This window comes from Mandrillus leucophaeus, unplaced genomic scaffold (assembly GCF_000951045.1).
Source record: "Mandrillus leucophaeus isolate KB7577 unplaced genomic scaffold, Mleu.le_1.0 Scaffold261, whole genome shotgun sequence".
NCBI lineage: Eukaryota > Metazoa > Chordata > Mammalia > Primates > Cercopithecidae > Mandrillus > Mandrillus leucophaeus.
The window spans coordinates 1,195,527-1,211,171 of record NW_012102710.1 but is presented as its reverse complement, the minus strand read 5'-3'; the positions used below and the strand labels follow the sequence as shown (position 1 = coordinate 1,211,171).

At 38.4% G+C, this 15,645-nt stretch overlaps 1 protein-coding gene across 1 annotated transcript in view; it reads left to right on the top strand.

Annotated features, from left to right (window-relative positions):
* The window catches only part of CC2D2A (coiled-coil and C2 domain containing 2A), a 140,526-nt gene extending 124,961 nt beyond the window's left edge, over positions 1-15,565 (top strand). The window contains exons 30-36 of the mRNA XM_011984135.1: positions 208-297; positions 1,903-2,016; positions 3,573-3,707; positions 10,099-10,221; positions 11,446-11,504; positions 13,550-13,727; positions 15,252-15,565. Of these exons, the coding sequence (XP_011839525.1) occupies positions 208-297; positions 1,903-2,016; positions 3,573-3,707; positions 10,099-10,221; positions 11,446-11,504; positions 13,550-13,727; positions 15,252-15,440 (888 nt within the window). The 3' untranslated portion in view covers positions 15,441-15,565. The remainder of the gene's footprint in view (positions 1-207; positions 298-1,902; positions 2,017-3,572; positions 3,708-10,098; positions 10,222-11,445; positions 11,505-13,549; positions 13,728-15,251) is intronic.
* Positions 15,566-15,645: the final 80 nt, after the last annotated feature.

Genomic DNA, 15,645 nt, shown 5'->3' with positions numbered 1-15,645 from the left:
ATGGGTAATAACAATAACCTTCCATACAGGATGTTTGGTGAGGATGGAGATGCTATTAATACAATATTTAGTAAGCATTTAGTGAGCATTAGTTTCATTTTGTACATGTAAATGTTTGTAATATCTGAGATTTAAGAAATGAGGTAGGGGATGCAGCATTCTCTTTTATTAGAAATTATTTTTGTAAAGCTCATTTTGATTATACAGGAACTGGTGGCTCGATACGTGTCCTTGATTCCCTTCTTGCCTGACACTGTCTCATTTGGTGGTATCTGTGACCTCTGGAGCACATCTGATGTAAGTAGTTCTTCTTCACAGATTTACTAACTTAAGCTGACTTAATGAAATATTAGCTAACTGGCTTGCATAATTTTAAATTCTAACATTCATTAGCCATAAAAATCGCATTGGCTGTTGTTTAGTAATATGAGCTAAATTTTGAAGTATTTTTTCTTCCTGATTCAATTTTCCCAAAGTTCAGAAGTTAACAAAAAATTAATTACACAAAATTTAAAAATAACACTTCAGGTGTCTTAATGCTGATTTACTCTCCCAGTATTACTGTAAAACTTCTTGGTTTTGTTCATGAAAATACCAAAATTACATTCTATAGTATAATTAGAAATGATATATTCCTTAATTTGTGGGCTTTGTAAGGCATGGCATATTACTATTTATTCAGTATGTACTTCTTGGTCACCACATACCAGATGCTGTACTAAATTCTGGCTATAAGTGAAATAAACATAGTCTCTGCCCTCATGGAATTTACAATCTATGTATGCTGCATAATCTTTCAAATAGATCATAGGTAGTATGAAACAAGCATATATTATCACAGGTATTAATTCTGCTTCTGGATCTCATGTTGTACTGGTTTTGCAAAAAATTGAACTGCATTATACAACTTCCTTTGAAGTATAGCCCTAAATTGAAGAAATTTAAGTGCACTTTACATTTTTCGTTCCCCAATACATTTTGGCAACATAAATGTTGACAATTTTAGAGATAAAATTTCTACAACTTTGAGACATCTGTAAGAAGTTACTGAAAGACTAGAATTCATGTACTCTAGAGCAGCAGTCCCCAACCCTTTTGGCACCAGGGACTAGTTTTCTGGAATACAATTTTTTCACGGATGGGTCAGTGGTAGAGTCAGGGATGGTTTCGGAATGATGGTTTCAGAACGAAACTGTTTCACCTCAGATCATCAGGCATTAGATTCTCATAAGGATTGCATGACCCAGATCCCTTGCATGTGCAATTCATAATAGGGTTTGCACTCCTATGAGAATCTAATGCCACCACTGATCTGACAAGAGGCAGAGCTCACGTGGTAAGTCTTGTTCACCTGCTACTCACCTCCTGCTGTGCAGCCCAGTTCCTAACAGGCCACAGACTGGCACTAGTCCACAGCCAGGGGGCTGGGGACCCTTGCTCTAGAGCTAGACTGACTTTACTGCTTCCTAAGTGTTACCTTATTAATCTGTACCTCAACTTGCTCGTCTGTAAAATAGGCAAATAGAAGTACCTCCCTCAAAGGATTGTTCTAGAATTAAATAAGTTTAATGAAGTAATATGCTTTAAAGATTGTTTAGTACATAATGAACTATATATACATTAAAAACAAAAATGAAACTTTGAAATTTGTCTCCCCGACCCTACCACAATCATAGTGACTATTGATTCTAGAAATCTATATCATCAATATCAGAGAAAAGGCCATGTCCACTAAAAGTGGTTTTTTAAAAAAATGAATTATCAACATAGTATCAAAATTTGGGGCAAGATTATAGGTCTTACACTTCAAGGCACTAATCTCAACTATGACATATTAGAATCCTGCACAACCAATCCAGAATAAAGCATTTAGTTATATGACATATTTTTTCTTTTTGTCAGCAATTTCTTGATCTCCTGGCAGGGGATGAAGAAGAACATGCAGTACTATTGTGTAATTACTTTCTGTCTCTGGGTAAGAAGGCCTGGCTGTTGATGGGCAACGCTATTCCTGAGGTAAGATCATGTAGGCTGCCTTTAACAGAGGAGTATACTTGTCTAATCGAGTTGTGTGTTCCAGATTACACACAGGACATATTTTCATAACGATCCTTTGGGTTGCTAGGAAAGTGGCCCACAGATGCCATAAAAGGCACAGAGAACTACCAGTGATAAGACATGAAATGGTTTTCAGTGGTCCTCAGGGCCCCATGCAACACTTCAGATTGTTTTTTGGCAAACTCGAACCCTTTACCATCCAAAGCCCCCACCTAGCTCTGTCATTTTAGTATGGGCCTCTTCCCAGCTATGTTCCCAAGAATTCAGATTCCCTTAATGATGTGGTATTCTTCATGCTTTGCAATGAAGAGGATCCAAAGGAGTGTGTGTGGTAAGGTTAGAGATCTCTCCTTTCATGCCTAGTGCTTCTATAGGTATCTGCTGCTAGCCTGGCATGCAAAGAGGAACAAGCCAGATAAGGAGGAATGAAAAGAACATTAGCAGCTTTATTTTTATATTAACATCGTTATTTTTATTAGATTGGAGACTATTAGAATTTTTCCCTAGCCCACCACAAATATCCCTACATAGGTAAGTTTAGAAAATTCACATGGATTAGAGCAGTTTATCCAAAGAGGCCACAAGGCTCTAGGAATCCTTGGAAATTCGATAGCATGAGTTGCTGCAAGGCAGGTAATAAAGTAGTACCATATTCATATTCAAATTCATTCTCCATCATTATCTCCCAGATAGTCTGGTCCCAAGAAAAGAACACTGGGCTTGGAAGTCACGAGGCTGAAGCTCAAGATTCTGTGCCCATTCCTCATTAGCTGTGTGACACTAAGTAGGTCACTCAGCAACTCTGGGTTTTATAGGAAACTGGGATAATTTCTGCCCTGCCTTCCCCAGAAAACTGTTGTAAGCATCAAGTGAAATCATACACGGGGAATAAATGAATAAATTCTCATTGTAAAAATAGAATCTAACAATACGTAAGTATTCTGTGTAAAAAGTAGAAGTCCCTTGTCGGAAGACCCAGAATACTTTAACAAGACTTCTACTTCCCCAACCCTCAATTCCACTCCCCTCCCCAGGTACAGTCATTCTTAACTGTTTGGTATATGTCCTTTAAAATCTACTATGCATTTACATAGTTACAAATGTTTACCAAATGTAAGTTACTATAGTAGAAATAGAAATATTTCTATTCAGACATAATCAGCCTTCTATACACTTAAATGGCAGTCTTACTGACTCTAAGAAGAAAACACCAGTGACTGCTTATTTCCACTAATAATAGTTCTTCAGCTAATCTTAAGATATATTGGTTAAGATGATGACTATCATTTTTTGGTCATTGTACTAGTACCAGATGCAAGAATTTTGCAAAACTAAGCATTCGACTTTACTTTTAAATTCAAAATAACCTAGAACTTCAAAGTAGTTTTCACCATTAACCATGAAATTTCAGAAATTAGGGGTCCAAGTAAAATACTGAATTGTCTGTGCAAACTACTATTGGCCTTCATTGCATAAATAGTTGAAAACTAGTTTTAAGGGCCATTTTCTTTCAGGGTCCAACTGCCTATGTGCTAACTTGGGAGCAAGGTCATTATTTAATATGGAATCCCTGCAGTGGACATTTTTATGGACAATTTGATACATTCTGTCCCTTGAAAAATGTGGGCTGTTTAATAGGTCCTGATAATGTAAGTATTAACATTTCTTCTTAAATATGGTTAGCTGTTGTTTCTTTTAAATAACTGACCTATTGATTTAAATATTTTGTGTACCAAAATATTTATATAAATGAATATATACACACACACACACACACACACACACACACGTTAAAGAAATGCAGTGTCAGACACAGTGGCGGAACTGTGCTAAATAAAACTTTTGGTTCAATTAGTCACCTGACCTGCCTGAGAAGCAGAATGACAAAGCAGAATAACAAAGGAATACAGGATTTAGATTCAGAGGACCTGAGTTTGTGTTGGGTCTGCCTTAGTTTTCTCATCCAAAACAGAGTTTACAATTTCTAACTCATAGTGTTTTAAGAACTGAGGCAAATTTGTCACCTGAGCAGATTGGGTTTCTCTGTCTCTCTCTCTCTTTTTTCAAGGGAGAGTCCCAAGTCTCACCTGACCTGCAATATCCCCAGGTAATTCTGGTTGCAGCCAGTTTTAAGGGCTGCGTGATTTTATTGTGAAGGGTATTAAATAAAGTAGCGATTAAAAATATAAGTTACAGAGCTCGGCGCTGTGGCTCATGCCTGTAATCCCAGCACTTTGGGAGGCCAAGGCAGGTGGGTCACCTAAGGTCAGGAGTTCGAGACCAGCCTGATCAACATGGTGAAACCCCATCTCTACTGAAAATACAAAAATTAGCTGGGCATTGTGGTGTGCCACTGTAATCCCAGCTACTTGGGAGGCTGAGGCAGGAGAATTGCTTGAACCTGGGAGGCGGAGGTTGCAATGAGCTGAGATGGAGCCAGTGCATTCCATCCTGGGCAACAGAGCAAGACTCTGTCTCAAAGAAAAATGAGTTATGGGATCAGACTGCCTCAGTTTAAATTCCAATTTTATCATTTACTAATTGTGTGAGCTTGGGAAAGTCAATCTCTCTCAGCGTCAGCTTCTTCGTTGGTAAAATGGAGGTAATAGTAAAGTCATTACTTTAGAAATGTAAAGTCATTACTTTATAGAGTAGTTGTGAGAAGTGAATGAGATAATTAATATTAAACACCTAACAGAGTAACAACTCTTTTTTTTTTTTGAGACTCAGTGTCGCTCTGTCACCTAGGCTGGAGTCCAGTGGTGCCATCTCAGCTCACTGCAATCTCCACATCCTGCATTCAAGCGATTCTCCTGCCTCAGCCTCCCGAGTAGCTGGGACCACAGGCACGTGCCACCTTGCCTGGCTAATTTAGTGGAGATGAGGTCTCACCATGTTGACCAGGCTCATCTCGAACTCCTGGCCTCCTCAGCCTCCCGAAGTGCTGAGATTACAGGCATGAGCCACCGCACCCGGCAAATTATTGAATGATGGTTTTTATGTGCTTCTGTCTATAAAAACTGTTTGCACATCCATCCCCAACATGCATATTTTTATGAATTATATGTATTTTTGTATCAATATACCAAAAACTACTTTAAACATAGAAAGAAATAATTAGAAAATCTAATTTTTTCTTCCCATCCTCCTGGGGTATCCACCCTTCTCTGAAGACCATCAGTCTATTTTTTTTCTTTTTTTAGACAGAGTTTCGCTCTTGTTGCCCAGGCTGGAGTGCAACGGAGAGATCTCGGCTCACCACAACCTCTGTCTCTCAGGTTCAAGCAATTCTCCTGCCTCAGCCTTCTGAGTAGCTGGGATTACAGGCATGCACCACCACACCCAGCTAATTTTGTATTTTCAATAGAGACGGGGTTTCTCCATGTTGGTCAGGCTAGTCTTGAGCTCCCGACCTCAGGTGATCTGCCTGTCTCAGTCTCCCAAAGTGCTGGGATTATAGGTGTGAGCCACCGTGCCCGGCCCCATCAGCCTATTTTTTTAAGCGTTACTGCTAAAATTAGAGATAATATATGCCAAGCACCCAGCAAAATATCTGTCTTTGATAAGTGTTCAGCAAATAGCAACTACAGCATTATTTATTACAAATGTAAAGAGCACTGTGGAACACTGTTCTCACGTTAATTATTATTTTTAATTAAATCCATTATCATAATCAAAAGCGATCTGCTAAGCCTCATCTACATTTAGGGGATCATTTTAAGGTCATTAGTAATCAAGCAGGGTTAATAGACACTGAAAAAGCCTTCAAATAACTCTGTTATCTGTCAAAATTATTACCAGCTCTCAAAACAATTACTGTATGGTTGACTAATTCTCATAAAGCTAAGGTTTTGTGAGGAAGAAAGAACGTTCTTTTCTCCTCTTCTTTGAGATGGGTAATAGTAGCTTATGATGTTATGCATCCCCCATTGTAGCTCTTCTAAACCTGCTCTAAGCCTTGGCCACTCAGCAGAGGACCTCCTCCTGGCTTTGTTGGCCTGGCACTCTAAAACCTCAATTGCCCTCTACTCCACCACACTTCTTTGGATGTCAGTCCTTCTCCTTTCATTCCTTTTCCAAGGAATAAGTCTCTTCCCTTTCCACTGTGCTTGTTTCCATTCCCATTCCACGCTCCACTATTCCATCCAACTAGCTCCTCTATTTTTTCTCTCTCCTTCTCTATCTATTGGTATGTTCAGGGGTCCAACAATTCTAATACCCTTTTCCCAACCTGGCTATACACCCAAAACTGCATTGCCTTTCTTTCCTCTCCTCCCCAAGTTCTTCAAATACTAGTTATATCTCTTGTTTTCACTTTATAAGCACACTCAGACCGTAACCTACTATAATCTAGCTCTTCCTTCCTGACCATACTGCAGAAATTAAACTGAGAAGCACCATTGTCTTGCTAATGAATAAATAAATCCAATAGCTGCTTCTCATTTTCACTCCTCTCCTTTTCTGTCATTTAACATTAAAATCACTAACTTTCTTCACGAAAAAACACTTTCCCCCTCCGTAGTTTACTGATAAAGGATAGTTTGGTCTTCATTACTCTGCAGTTGTTTCTTTCACTGGCTTTTCTTCCCATCCCTTAAAAATAGAGGTTCCTAAAGACTCTGTATTTAGATTCTTCTAGGACCACACCTATTATTATTAATTGTGGCTCTATCTAGTTTATCCTGGTAGAGAAGTCATAATTCTGTAACCAGCCCCAGAACCTTTGTCTTGAATTTTCAACTGTTTGCTAGATACCCAGGTGCCTTATCAAAATCTCAAACACAGCACATGTAAAACTCAAATCATTTCCCCCAAAACCAGGTCCCTTCCTGGCTTCCTATTCCTATGGTTATCACTTATCCTGATTCAAACCCTAGAATTATTCTTGATTTTCCCTCTCCCTTACTTCATTCTACTTCAATCCTAAATATAGAGGCCAAATCTTATAGATGCCATCTCTGCTATTTCCCAGGTCATGCCATTATGGTTTTGCCCTACATTTCTATAAATGACTAACTAAATAGTATCCCCAGTTGAGTTCACTTTTTGATACACTGATACCTGATTAAGCTTTCATCACTTTCTGGCTCAGAAAGTACTAGGGGAACTTCACTGCATACAGATTTAAGAGTAAACTTTACACCTTGGATTTCAAACCCCATGTATGCAGTGCAATTTCCCACTACTTTTCTGAACATTCCCTACTCTATAGCCAAATTGTAGTTCTTAAAGATCTTGTCTTAAGCCAATTTTCTGATTTGGATTCCAAGTCAAGGCCTCCTACCTTATTGGCTTCTACTTCTCTATGTCCTTTGCTACTTTTTCTATATTCTCCAAACTTGAAACATTGGAGATCCTCAAAGTTCATCAAACCTCTTTTCTATCTATACTTCCTCCCAGGAAACACCAGATATATGCCGATGATTCCCAAGTTTATATCTCCAGCTCACCTAGCTCCCCAGAACTTCAGACTCAAATATCCAATCACCTGCTCAGCATCCTCATTTGGATGTCAGACAGATAACTCAAACTTAAGATGCCCAAACTTGAACTCCTGATTCCCCTTTGCAGTCTTTCCTATCTCAATAAATGTCAATTCCATCAGTCCAGTTATTTAGACCAAAATCCTTGGAGTCATCTTTGATTCCTCTCTCTCCTACATCCAAACCAAATCCTACTGGTTCTACCTTCACAGTACACCCAGAGTTCAACCACATCTCTCCACTTTTACTGCTAGTATGTTCGTTCAAGTCACTGTAGCTCTTACCCAGATTATTCAAAATAAGCGTCCTAAGGTTTCACCATTTGACCCTCCTTCATTTGTCTAATCTCAAAACAGCAAAGAAAATTCCTGTTAAAATAAAAGGCAAATTATGTCACTCCTCTACCCAAATACTCCAGTGACTTCCTATCTCACTTAAGAGTCAAAGCTTAAATCTTCAAAATGGCCCACGGGGCCTCCATGATCTGATACCCACCCTACCCACCTCTCTCCCCATTCATCTGATAATATCATTTCTTACTTGCTGTCTCCAGCTTGCTCATTCTTTAAAACTACTTCATATTCCTTGCTATTCCTCAAACATAACAAAGCACACTTTACATTTGCTGTTTCCTAGGCATAAATGACCACTGCCCCCTTACTGGATATCGTCACAGATTTCTCCCTCACTTCTTGCATTTCTGATGAAAAGTCATTTTTCCAGTTAGAACTTCCCTGCCTGCCTTAAAATGTTCCATTTTTGTTTCCTCCATAGCCCTTGCACAATTAACTATTGCCACAATAAAGACAGTAAAAACCTACCCCCAAACTAAATGGCTTCAAACATTTATTCTCAGGGATCTGAGTCAGCTGGGGAGGTTCTGCTAATTGAGGCTGGGCAACTCTGCTGCAAGTTGTGGTAGCAAGACAAGCTCTGCTTCTTACAGCAGATCTGTGAGTCAACTGAGAGAGCTCAGCTTCATGTGTGTTTATTCTGGGATGCAGTGCAGTGACAATGGCAGAGGCACAAAAGGACAAGCAGAAACACACAAAGCCTCTTAAGCGTAGCCTCAGAAGCCATGCACTGACTTCTGTCCCAGTCCATTGGCCAAAAGTCAAGGAATGCAAAAGTATATTTCTTCTCTTTTAGTGGGAGGAACTGCAAAGTAACTTGAGAAGGGTACGCATATAGAAAGGAGTGTAGAATTGGGGCTAATGATACAATTTACCACAACATGCAACATCTGATATCCCATGTGTTTACTTGGTTTTTGTTGTTGTTGTTGTTGCTTTAGACAAGATCTTGCTCTGTCATCCAGGCTGGAGTGCAGTGGTGTGACCACAGTTCACTGGAGCCTTGAAATCTTGGGCTCAAGCAATCTTCCCACTTCAGCCTCTCAAGCATCTAGAACTATAGGAATGCACCCCACCACACCTGGCTACTTCTTTAAAAAAAAAAAAAAAAATTTTTTTAGAGATGAGGATCTCACTATGTTGTCCAAACTGGTCTTGAACCTCTGGCCTCAAGTGATCCTCCCGCTTTGGCCTCCCAAACTGCTGGGATTATGAGTGTGAGCCTCAGTGCCTGCCTGTTTGCTTATTTGTTTGCTATCTTCTCTTACTAGATACTCCATGAGGGTAGAAAATCTATTTCATTCACTGCTTTATCCCCAGTAATTAGAACTGAGCCTCAACATAGTAGGTAGCTGATTAAATATGCTGAATGGACAAATTCATGTACATAGCTTTTCAGTATGACTACTGTATGCCAGGAGCTATGCTAGGTGCTAAAGATACAATGGTAAATAAGGCACATAGTGAATGTCCTCAGGACAAAAGTCTAACAGCCTAGTGTAGACATGAATAGACAGGCAATTATAAACAATGCTAACTAATAATAATTTTAAAATAGCTAACAATTATTGAGCATTTACTACATACCAGGCATTTTTCTAAGAGGTACAGATTAACTCACTGAATCAACTCAACCTTATGAGGTAGATACTATTTATTAACCCACTGTTACAGAGAAGGAAACTGAGGCATACAGAGTGACATAAATCATTCAAGGTCACACAATTAGTAAATTTTGGAGCCAAAATTAAAACGCAAGTGGTCTGGTTCCAGAACCAACATGCTACGCTGCCTCACCAAGACAAGGGCTATCTCAGAGACTGCAGTTGCTGTGGATGCAAAGAGATGAATGAACACTCATTCAATTAGGAGGCTGGGAAAAGAAGGGTCAGTTAAGGTTAGCCTAAGAAAGAAGTGGCCTTGGTTTTTATAACAAAAAACAACCTCACTTTATCAAATCTATAGTCAACACCAGGGTCCACCCCCAACTTCAGATAAAAAATGTGAAAAAATGACCAATGACAACTGTATGATGCCACTGATTGTAAAATGTACACAATTTTTGTAATCAAAAAATGACAAAAAGTGTGCGGCCTGTATGAACACTTGCTGTCTCTCTGCTGCCTCTGCCACACATACATCCATGCACACATGTGTATGTATATATGCTAACATATATGCTAATATAGTCTTGTATTTCTTAGATTTGGTTTAATATTCAACGATATGATTCTCCACTAAGGATAAATTTTGATGTCACCAAGCCCAAGCTATGGAAATCTTTCTTTTCAAGAAGCCTTCCATACCCTGGCCTTTCCAGTGTTCAGGTATAAATCTTTTATTAACAATTAAATGTAGACAAAGTAAAAGACAGGAAATCATTATACTGGCTTACAAGGTATTTTTTACTCCTGGGTAGTCTAGAACAGTATGTGTTTATCAAACGCATCTGAGCTCAACTCACAACAAGAAATGGACATATATATGTACATATATGTGAAAGGACCAGTATATACATCTTACACATATGTGGAAGTTTTGATATAAAAAGTTTCATGACATATAAAAGTACCACAAAATGTATTCCATCTAAATTTTTTAAATGCTCATCTCAATTTACTAAATAGATTTCATGATTTTTAATGAAACATCAAGTTAAACTGCAGGGTGTGATCCACTAGGGGCTCATAAAATTAACTTACAGGGTCCTGACCAGTAGTAGATTGTAAGCAGTAAGCATAAGCAGTTTACTAAAACTTTTTTTCATTTGATAGATATATGTATGTGTGTACTAGGTTTGTAATACAATGCATTTTATGCTCTGAATCTACCTTTCAGAAAACGCTTTGAAGAACATTACCCTAGAGAAATTCTCCCATATGTGTATAAGGTGATATATAATATACAACATTTTTAATAGAAGTATTGCCTGAAATAGCAAAAGAGTTGGAATGACAGAAGAGAAAAATTATGTTACATGATGGAATATTTTACAGCAGTTAGAACAATCAGCATTAATGAATCTTAGTAAGCCCTCTAAAAATATGTTTGTTGCTGCCACTAAATATAAAGTTAAGGGAGAAAGCACAAGTTGCATGTTCATAAAACAATTAGGTAAAGTTTAGAAAACATACAAAACAATAAAATGTTTAGGGGTACATATATCTCTAATAAAAACATAAACACATTGTATTAATGAAGACAGGAATTTTTATTCATAGCCAAATCCCTATCCCTCTCACCTATGAAAGTGCCTAGCACACAGCAGGTAATCAGTACTTGTTGAACGAAGGGGTGCTAACACAAATTCAGGTCATGGTTACTTCTGTTAAGAGATAAGAAAAATGAAACTGAGAAAGAACTACAGAGCACTATATTATGATGTTTTACTTATGGTGGTTCATGTGTCCATCAGCATGCATTATATTATTTTCTATATCTTGATGTCTGAGATTTCATTGATTTTTTGAAAGATTGTTAAAAGGATGAACAGCTGTTCAAATTAACTGTAGGTGATTTTTATACTTTCTGAACTATTTTCTCTTCTATAGCCTGAAGAGCTAATTTACCAGCGCTCAGACAAAGCAGCTGCAGCTGAGCTACAAGACAGGTAACGTAACATCCATAAATCCACATGTAATCTGTCACTAGGAGTATAATACCAAACTTTAAACCACTGTCAGCCTGAATGAACATGAAACAATTTAGGCAACTTAACTTTAATTCATGTTTATAGATTCTAAACACAGATGTGATCTCTAAATCCCATGACTCAAAAGGAACCTTTAGCATCAGCATGCTGTGGAACCAACCAGAGTGGAAGACCAGTAATACATACTTCTACAGAGACTCCACTTTGAGTGAAACATGAGTTTAACATCATGTTATAGGTGTTGTTGAGGCACATCATAATCCTTAGCTTCAATATACCTCTTTGGTCCTATTGAACTGCAGCTAGTTTATGGACCTAACACATGGAGAAGATCAGTAAGAGCCTATGTGAGTCTCCATAATTCTCATAACCCTGTAAAATAGAAATTATTCTCCTGGTTTCACAGTGTGAAAACTGAGGGTCAGAGAAGTCCACATACTTGTTTAAGTGTTAAAGGGGGCTTCTGAGCCCAGCCCAACCTTTCTGATTTCAAGGCATGTGTACTGTTTCTACTGTATTAAGCTGTGTGACCCCTCTTGAGGCATTATTACTAGAAAATATTGGTTTACTCTCATTTACTCTCAATTTCTCCATAATGCCTTATTCAAGATCCCCAACTAGAACAACTAATCTCCAAACATTTTGTTTTTTTCTGATAGCTTCAACATGCTATTGATGGGACCCAAGTCATTTATTTCTCCAATATTAAAATGCCTGACAATTTGTCCATACTTTCTTGTGCAGACCGTCTTGAAACCCAAAACAAAGATGTGTTAAGTGCCAAAAAAGAAATGATCCCTGTGACTACTGAACAACGAGAAGCTATCTAGGTCTCTAAACCCATGCAATTAGTTAGGGAATGTACAAGAGGCTTTGAATCTCAGCTCCTTTGCCTTAGTCAAATCACTTATCCTGCCTCAAACTGTCCTCTCATCTGTAAAATCAGGACAATATCCCTACCTCATAAGGTTATTAGTGAGATTAAATAAAAATCTACAAAGAGCACTTCGCGCAGTATCTAGTAAATAATGGCTCAATAAATAGTAGCTATTTTCCTTCATTCTATGCTTAAACTTCACACCCTATGAACCCAATACCTGTACTTATCACAAATAAAGTTTCCATGATGTTGGTATTTTAAAGGCAGTTTTAAGGCAATTTAGAAAAAAAATCCATCATCATGAATAGAATTCACTATTCATGATATGAATAAATCACAAGACACTAACAGCCCCACAAATACTTGAGGCTTTCAACATAAGCCCTACTTCTTATGCCTGTGTCTAATTCATTTGTCTGTATATATGCTACCAATGAGTACAGTTGTACAACATTTCAAAAAACATTTCATGGCCACGCACAGTGGCTCACACCTGTAATCTCAACACTTTGGGAGGCCAAGGCTGGCGGAGCGCTTGAGCCCAAGAATTTGAGACCAGCCTGGGCAACATAGCAAGACCTTGTCTCTACCAAAAAAGAAAAAAAATAGCCAGGCATAGTGGCATGCACCTGTGGTCCCAGCTACCAAGGAGGCTGAGGTGGGAGTATCACTTGAGCCCGAGAGTTGAGGCTGCAGTGAGCTGTGATTGTACCACTACACTCCAGCCTGGGCAAGAGAGCAAGATCCTGCCTTAAAAAAAATTAATATTAATAAACTTTTGCTGCATGTATTGAATTTTGCTATCCCCAAGTCATTCAGTACTCCCTCTTCTGTGCTTCTGTGTTACATTTCAAGTATCTGTTATAGCTCTTAGGATACACATACTTTCTATTTATAGGCCTATTTCCCATCTCAACTCATATACAACCCTTAAGGACAGGACTGCATGTTAATTCTGAATCTCCAGGGAGTAGCCATTAGACATTAATTATGCCTGGAGGATCACAACTCCATCAACAAAAATGTAGTTACACAATCATCTGAATCCCCACTACATACTACATACATTTTTTACAAGGGAAAAGTGAGTCACCAAAAAATGGAGTTTATGTTTTGTGACCAGGATTGAAAAAATACTAAAAGAAAAAATCATGGACTGGAGGCCACGCCATCTGACTCGGTGGAATAGATATTGTACCTCTACTCTGCGTCACTTCTTGCCTCTGTTAGAAAAAAGTCAAGGAGAAGATGTAGAAGATGACCACAGAGCAGAACTGCTAAAGCAGCTGGGAGACTACAGGGTAAGTTACAAATGGATCCTAAACTGACTGTGGATTTCCTTGTTTCAAATTGGAAATTAGCCAATAACAGGTTTCTGGAATCAAAAGACCCACATTGCTCCCAGAACTACATATTTAAAGCAGCATAAACTAAAAACTGTGATTATAAGTTTTAAACCTCAATAATCACTAAATAGCAAAATACCACTATTTTTCATATAAGTATCCCATGAAAAATACCTTTTATGAAATACATTTACATATCAAATAAAATGAAAACATCTGGCTAAATCATGTTAGACTCAACTGTGCACAAGGATCAAAACACTCTAGAACAGTTTTTTTAAAGGATGTAAGGTTTTACACTGATTGCTTTTCATTGCTAAGAAAGGTGGTTATTAACAGACGATATACCCTCTCTACTGCCTGCTTGTAGTACTGTGTTCACATGCTATAGCTGGATAATAAAACCTAGAAAGCAGGCTTGTAACTAAGACTTAACAGTAAGCCTTATTAGCTAAACAGTGTGAAGGTCAAATTAGATCACTCACTGAGTAAAATTTATCCTTTAACTTATAAGGCAGGTTCTCAGTCAGGATATTTTCAGTTCAAGTGTCAGAAAACTCAAACAGTCTTGAGCAATAGAGAATTCACCAGCTTAAGTAAAGCTTAGAGGGTAGCTATCAGGGTTTTCCCATTCTCCTTAAATCCTCCCATTCTGCCCTCCTCCTCCGTATGATGGCATCATCCTAAGACTGGGTTTCCTCATGTTAGCAAATGCTGGAACACTTACAGAATTCACATCTGCGCACATACTACCCAAAGCAGGAGAACGTCATGTGCCATTATTCCTAACAAGTTTCCCGAGATCCCCTCTGAGACTCCCTTTGATCACTTGCCCATCCCTATGGATCAATCATTGTAGCCAATAAGACGAAAATTATTGTCGGGCGCCATGGCTCACATCTGTAAACTCAGCACTTTGGGAGGCTGAGGTGGGCAGATCGCTTGAGTCCTGGAGTTCAAGATCAGCCTTGGCAGCAAGGCAAAACCCCATTTCTACAAAAAATACAAAAAGTAGCCAGGCATGGCGGCACTTTCCTGCAGTCCCAGCTACTCAGGAGGCTAAAGTGGGGGGACCATCTGAGCCCAGCAGGAGGCCGAGGCTGCAGTGAGCCATGATCATGCCACTGCACTCTAGCATGGACGACAGTGAGACCTGTCTAAAAAAAGAAAGAAAAAAGAAATGTATTTGTTAGTTTAACCTATGTTTCTGGAATTAGAATGGTTACTATGCGTACTAGGCACTTCCAAAAAGAGGGAACACTGATGGGGTGACTAACACCTATATGCTAGCAAGGAAAACAAAATGGGTATTAAGCAACTCTCCATTTTCTGTATTGCTAATAAATAGCTGAGTAGAAAGACACAAGCAAATAACTGAGATCCAGAAGACTTATTATATTAATGGCATACATTTACATAGGAAACAATGTATTAAATCTTCAAACTTCACTAATGACTACAAATGTTTTTTCCCTTCAGTTCTCTGGATTTCCCCTTCACATGCCTTATTCTGAAGTGAAGCCTTTAATTGACGCTGTGTATAGTACTGGAGTACATAATATTGATGTTCCTAATGTTGAATTTGCTTTAGCTGTATACATACACCCATACCCCAAAAATGTTTTGTCTGTTTGGATCTATGTTGCCTCTCTTATACGCAACAGGTAATTTTTTTCACTGTACTTTTTGTATCATGTAAAAACTACACAGGATATGAGAAAATTTTAAATTATATGCATCACATCAGAAGAACATATTATTGGCAAATAATAAAATTATCATCTGTTTTCAAACTGTGCAAAGTGTTTTATTTAGTAGTCTGCCTCGTCTCTGCTACTTGACCCTGAAATTCAATTGAGACTACCCACAGTAG